This window comes from Loxodonta africana, unplaced genomic scaffold (genome assembly GCF_030014295.1).
Source record: "Loxodonta africana isolate mLoxAfr1 unplaced genomic scaffold, mLoxAfr1.hap2 scaffold_55, whole genome shotgun sequence".
Lineage (NCBI taxonomy): Eukaryota > Metazoa > Chordata > Mammalia > Proboscidea > Elephantidae > Loxodonta > Loxodonta africana.
Window position 1 is genome coordinate 142396 of NW_026975272.1, and position 7117 is coordinate 149512.

The 7117-nt window shown below is 34.2% G+C and overlaps 1 protein-coding gene across 1 annotated transcript; it reads right to left on the reverse strand.

The window, feature by feature from the left end:
* Positions 1–4183: 4183 nt before the first annotated feature.
* On the reverse strand, positions 4184–6492 carry LOC100664232 (olfactory receptor 9S13-like). Its single transcript, XM_023541852.2, has one exon. It carries the CDS (start codon positions 5962–5964, stop codon positions 5038–5040), a length of 927 nt encoding a protein of 308 aa, XP_023397620.1. The 5' UTR covers positions 5965–6492; the 3' UTR covers positions 4184–5037.
* Between the last annotated feature and the right edge of the window lie 625 nt (positions 6493–7117).

A 7117-nucleotide genomic window follows, 5' to 3' on the forward strand; every position in this document is an offset into this window, starting at 1 on the left:
ACCTTTTTTGCTGAAAGTAAAGAGGACTTGAAACACTTATTGATGAAGGTCAAAGACTACAACCCTCACTATGGATTATACCTCAACATAAAGAAAACAGGAATCCTCACAACTGGACCAATAAGCAACGTCATGATAAACAGGGAAAAGATCAATGTTGTCAAGAATTTCATTTTACTTGGATCCACAATCAATGCCCATGGAAGCAACAGCTAATAAATCAAACGATGTATTACATTGGACAAATCTGCTGTAAAAGACTTCTTTAAAGTATTAAAAAGCAAAATCATCTACTTTGAAGAGTAAGGTGCACCTGACCCAAGCCATGGTATTTTCAATGGCCTTATATGCATGCAAAGGCTTGACAATGAATAAGGAAGACTGAAGAATTGATGCATTTGAATTATGGTGTTGGTGAAGAATATTGAATATACCGTGGACTGCTAGAAGAACAAACAAACCTGCCTTGGAAGAAGTAGAGCCAGAATGCTTCCTAGAAGCAAGGATGGCGAGACTTCATCTCACATATTTTGTATCCGTTATCAGGAGGGACCAGTCCCTGGAGAAGGACATCATGCTTCGTAAAGTCAGGGAAAAAGAGGAAGACGGTCAACAAGATGGATTGATACAGGAACTGCAAGATGGGCTCAAAGCATAGCAACAACTGTAAGGATTGTTCAGGACCAGGCAGTGTTTCATTCTGCTGGTCGGAGGGTCGCTATGAATTGGAACCAAGTTAATAGTACCTAGCAACAATAACATCCAGTAATGGATGAGGGTTTTGATTTCTCTACATACTCATGTAAAAGAATGAAGTTAGACCCATATCTCACACAATATACCAAAAAATAACTCCAAGTGGATCAAAGACCCTCATGTACAATTTAAAACATAAAATTTTTAAAGGATTGTTTTTTCTTTATATTGTCAAATTTAAGACTTCTCTTTATATTCTGCATACAAGTTTCTTAACAGATATATAATTTACAAATTCTTTGTCATTTCTATGCGTTGAATTTTCACATTCTTGATGATGTCATTTTAGCATAATTTTTTGATTCTTACAATCTTTTTGTCACTTGTACTTTTGCTGTAATGTGTATGAATCCATTGTCTTACCACTTTTTTAACAGTCCATGGGTCAAAGAAGAAATCAAAAGATGTATTAGAATATATTTGGAATCGGATAAAAAATAAAAATTTGAGGCAGACTCTACAGCATCTATTAGGAGAATTAATTAATGGAATTTTCTAGCTCTGTTAGAAAAAATACAAAAAGGACACTTTCAAATCAACTACCACAGCTTCAACCTTAAATAAGGAGAAAAATAAAAGTAAATTTACTGAAAGTAAACAGAAATGAAACGATTAATGTTGAAGAGAAAATTTATTAAATAGACTATAGGAAAGCAATAGATAAAATCAATGAAACCAAAAGCTGGTTGTCTGAGAGAATCAATAAAATAGATAAATTTCCAGGGAAACTGCTCAGAAAAAAAAAAAAAAAGACACAAACCACCAACATTTTGGATAAGAAAAGGGGCATACTGATATTTTCTGTGTATATTAAAAGGACAGAAACAGAACTCTAGGGTTTTTTTGTTTGTTTGTTTTTGGCCAATGATTTGGACAACTTAGTTTAAATGAAAAAGTTCCTAGAAATAAATAAGTTACTAGATTTTATGCAAGAAGATATTGATAGCATGAGTATCACTATATCTATCTAAAAATTTTAATTGTAGATTAAAAAAAACTTTATTACCTTCTTTGGTGAATTTTAATAAACATTTAGGAAGATGCCTTATTGGCGAATTCTATCAAAATTTAAGGGAGAAATAATTCCAATTTTGCAATGAATCTTATAAAAATTTAGAGAAGGGGATTCTTGGCAAATAATTCCATGAGGTTAGCATTAACCTGATACTAGATCCAGTCAAAACATATAAAGAAAGTAAATTAAAAAATGAGTATCCCACATGAACATTGATTCTAACATATTTTAAATAAACTTTTACCCAATTTAATCTAAAACATATACAAGGATACTAATATATCTAAATGAATTTACCCCAAAAATGCGTATTTGGTTTAATATTAAAAAAAAAGTTTAATTAACAATGTTAACAAAATTAAAAAGGAAAAAAAAGTGATCATCATAGTAGATTCAGAAAAAGGCATCCTTGATTTAAAACAACAAAAAAAAACCCTGGCAATAGAAATGAGTTTACTCAACAGGAAGACTATATGTATAAATTCTACAGCTTAACATTATGCTTAATATTAGAACATTGAATATTTTCCCCCTAAGATCAGGAACAAGACAAGGATTTCTATTCTCATCACTGCCATTCAAAATTGTACTAATGGGTATAGCCAGTGCAAGAAAATATACGGAAAAACAAATAAATAAAGGAATCCTACTGAAAAAGAAAAAAAAAATCAATAAAAAGAGAGACAGTCATCATATTGGAAAGGAAGGAATAAAGCCATACTTTAGATAATGTAATTCTTTATGTAGAAAATCTGATAAAATCTACAAAAATCTGGTGGAATTAATAACTGACATTAAAAAAATAACTGACATTAGCAGGTTTGAAAGATACAAGATCAATACATAAAATTAATTTTAATTCTCATTTGCTGGTAATGAACAAACATAAACTGAAATTACAAAAATTATATAATTTAAAGCAGCTAGAAAAATGTTAAATACTATGGATTAATTTGGGGGGAGAAAGTGTGAAATACTTGTAAACTGAAAACAAACAAAGCTGAGAGGCATTATAAACCCAAACCCAGTGCTGTCAAGTCAATTCCGACTCATAGCGACCCTATAGGACAGAGTAGAACTGCCCGTGAGAGGCATTATAGAAGTTTTAAATAATTGGAGAGAGAAACTGTGTTAGTGGGTTGGAAATCGCAATATTGTTAAGATGTCAGGTGGCATTTATTTCCAGATAGATGTACAGATTAAACTGAATCCCAATGAAAATTCCAATACCTTTTTTTTGTTGAAAAAGGCAACTTCCTAAAATTCATATGGGAATTGAAATAAATAAAATAGGCAAAATAGATTTTTAAAAGAATAAAAAAGTTGGATGAGATACACTGTCTAATTTGAAGGTTTGTAAAGTTATGGCAATCAAGAGTGTTTGGTGTTGGTATAAAGATTAATATATATATATATCAATGGAAGACAATACAAATTTCATAAATAGGTCCACATATACATGGGCAACTGACTTTTTACAAAGGAGCAATAAATAGCAAGTCAATGGATAAAGGATCGTATTTTCAAGAAATGATTCTGAATATGTGAAAAAAAATCTAGATTTCACATCACATAAAAAATTAACTCAAGTTATCATAGACCTAAATTTATACCTGTTGTTGTTGTTGTTGTCGTTGTTAGGTGCCTTTGAGTTGGCTCCAAAATTTAGTGATCTTGTGTAACAGAACAAAATGTTGCCCAGGTGTGAGTTATCCTCACAATCGTTTTTATGCTTGAGCCCATTGTTGGAGCCACTGTGTCTCGTTGAGAGTCTTCCTCTTTTTCACCAACCCTCTACCAAGCATGATGTCCTTCTCCAGGGATCAGCCCCTCCTGATAATATGTGCAAAGTAAGTGAGACTAGGTCTTGCCATTCTCACTTCTAAAGAGCATTCTGGCTGTACTTCTTCCAAGACAGTTTGTTCTTCTGTCAGTCCGTGGAATATTCAATGTTCTTCCCTAACACCGTAATTCAAAGGCATCAGTTCTTCTTTGGTCTTCCTTATTCATTGTCTAGCCTTTGCATGCATGAGGCAATTGAAAACATCATGGCTTGATTCAGGCACACCTTATTTCTCAAAGTGATATTTTTGCTTTTAACCACTTTAAAGAGTTGTTTTGCAGCAAAGTTTCCCAATGCAATACATTTTTTGATTTCTTCATTGCTGCTTCCATGGGCATTGATTTGTGCATCCAAATAAAAGCAAATCCTTGTCAATTACAATCTTTTCTTCTTTTATTGTGATGTTGCTTATAGGCCCAGTTGTGAGGATTTATGTTTTCTTTATATTGAGGTGTAATCCGTACTGAAGACTATAGTCTTTGATTTTCATCAGTAAGTACTTCAAGTCCTCTTCACTTTCAGCAAACAAGGTTGTGTTATCTGCCCATTACAGGTTGTTAATGGGTCTTCCTCCAAATCTAATGTCTTGTTCTTCTTCATATATGCCAGATTACTGGACTATTTGCTCAGCATACAGATTTACAGCTAAAACTATAAAACTTATGGGAGAAAACTTTAGTGGCTTTGAGTTAGGCAAAGACTTTTTAGATAGGACAATGGGAAAAATGATTTATAAATAAAATTGGATTTAATTAAACTTTAAATGTCTGCTCATTTAAGAACATTCTTAAGGTAATTCAAAGATAAGTCAGTGCCTAGGAGAAAATACTTGCAAATCATATATCTCATAACAGGCATGCATTGAGAAGACATGAAGAATTTGCAGATCTCAATAATAATAATATTAACATTCTGATGAAAAATAATGAGCAGATGATTTGAGCAGATACTTCACCAAGCAAAGATGTACAGATGAAAAATAAATACCTTAAAAGATGGTCAACATTATTTGTCATTTATGAAATGCATCTCAAAACCACAATGAGAACACCACACTACTACAAGAATGACTAAAAGAAAATGGACTATACCAAAATTAATGAGGATGTGGAAGGTATGAAATTCTCACAAGCTGATGCTAGACACATGAGATGGAAGAACTTTGAAGAAGAGTGCTGCAGTTTGTATCCATTCAATCATCTGTTTTTCCAGTTTACAACACTTTATTTAGCATAAGTTCTAGATTTCTGTTTGTCGGTAGACATTTAAATATAATTAAAATAGACTCTACCTTCTAGATCACAGACTTCAATAGTTAAACTAAAAAAACTCATGAATGCCAGATTTGAAAAACATAATCCATTTAGTAGCAATGATTTCCAGAGAAGTCCAGTACAGTTTAAGAGATTCACAGCCACAGGAATCACAAAGAGAGCTTCTGCCTGCTGCTCCTCAGAGCTTGTTTGACATCTTTGTTCCTCAGGCTGTATATCAGGGGGTTCAACATAGGGATGACGATAGTGTAAAAGATGGACACCACTTTACTCTGATCCATGGTGAGGATGGCACTGGGTTGTGCATACATGAAGAAAACAGTACCAAAAAACAAGCACACCCCAGTTAGGTGGGAGGCACAGGTGGAGAAAGCTTTTTGGCGTCCCTGCACAGTACGGATCCTCGGAATTGCTGATATGATGCAGATGTATGAGACCAATACAATCAGGAATGTACTGACAATAATGGAGCCACATAAACCAAGAAGAACCAATTGGTTTATAAATGTATCTGAGCATGAGAGGGACAAGAGTGGAGGTACGTCACAGAAAAAGTCATTGATCTCATTGGACCCACAAAAGGGCAATGTGAAAGTCATTGTTGTTTGAGTGACAGCATTCACTAAAACCCATAAGTAGGACCCCACCACTAAGCATACACAGACTTGGTGAGACACACTCACAGAGTATTGTAGGGGGTTACAGATGGCTATGTAGCGGTCATAGGCCATAGCAGCCAGGAGGAAGGCCTCTGTGGTACCGAAAAGAGACAGGAAGAAAAATTGTGCTGCACACCCACCAAAGGAAACCGTGTGGTCTTTCTGCAAGAAGTTCACCAGAGCCCGAGGTGCAATTGTGGAACAATAGCAGATGTCCAACAAGGAAAGACTTTGGAGGAAGACATACATCGGGGTGTGGAGGTGGGAGTACACCCTGATAATTACGATCATGCCAAAGTTCCCAACCACAGATAAAACATACAAGATCAAAAAGATCAGAAATAGTATTGCCTGCATCCCTGGACCCCCTCCGAATCCAAGTAGAACAAATGTCGAGACCGTTGAAAAATTCATCATTAAGTACAGCAAAAACAAGAGACAGAGAGAGACAGAAGAGCAAGAAGGAGAAAAAGGAGCAGAAGAAAGAGGAGAAAATGAAGAAGAAAAGAACGGGACAAGCCAAGGAAGTGAGAGAGAAAAAAATGTTGTCAGTCAATATTATTTAATACTTAAACACATGAAATTATATTTGAGATCTTCACGAGGTATTGAAGAAGTTCTGTCTGTGATCCTGGGTACAATGTTTTGGTCCAATACATTCATGTACTGTGAAATGTTTATGCTACTAGGGAAACAAATCAGAAATAAGTAAGTATTCACACATAAATCATCTGCATCTGTTAATGTATCACTGTATTTTTCAATTCTAATCACATCAATAAAACATGGAACAGGCATCTATGATCTATTTACAGTCATATCTTCACTTCACATTCCTGTTTTTTTTTTTTAGTAAATCTCAAAATCAGAGGACAATGATGGACACGAGAACACCCAGTGCATAGCTACTTTGTTAGTTTTGCATTATAAGAATTATTATTCTTGGCTGGGAATAGGATAGGTATTGGCAAATCGACTTGATTATGTGTGTAAAATCTATTCATTCCCACTGTTTTCTCACACTGTCTGTATTAGTTTCCTATTGCAGTTGTAGCAGATTACTACAAATTTAGCAGGATAACATTATAAAGAAAACATATTCAAGAAGTATATTTAAAATTACTTGACCTATATAAATAATGAGGAATTCATTTGAGGGGTGTGAATCCCATTCACAGAAAATTAAGTACTGGATGAAGCAGTGTTTCAGAGGAATGTTCGTAATTGCTAGAGAAATGATGACTCGGCTATTGTTGATCCATACAGTTAGCCATGAAAAAGCACAAGACAACAGTTAAAAAGAGACAACAAGCAAAAGAGCTGAAGCATGCGTGCCATCATTTCAAAATGTGTGTGTATATTTGTGCATTTGTCATTTGTAAATTTACTAAAACTCTGCTACTCTGCACAAGGTGGAAATAAACATATGAGGAACAGTAAATAACATAGAATATGACAGGTTTACACAGAGTAAATGCAAAATAAACGTGGATTGACTCTCTTGTCTTATGAACTCTACCCTGGTCCTCTTAAAATTTATACCACTAAAATTCTTTACCAAACCTCAATC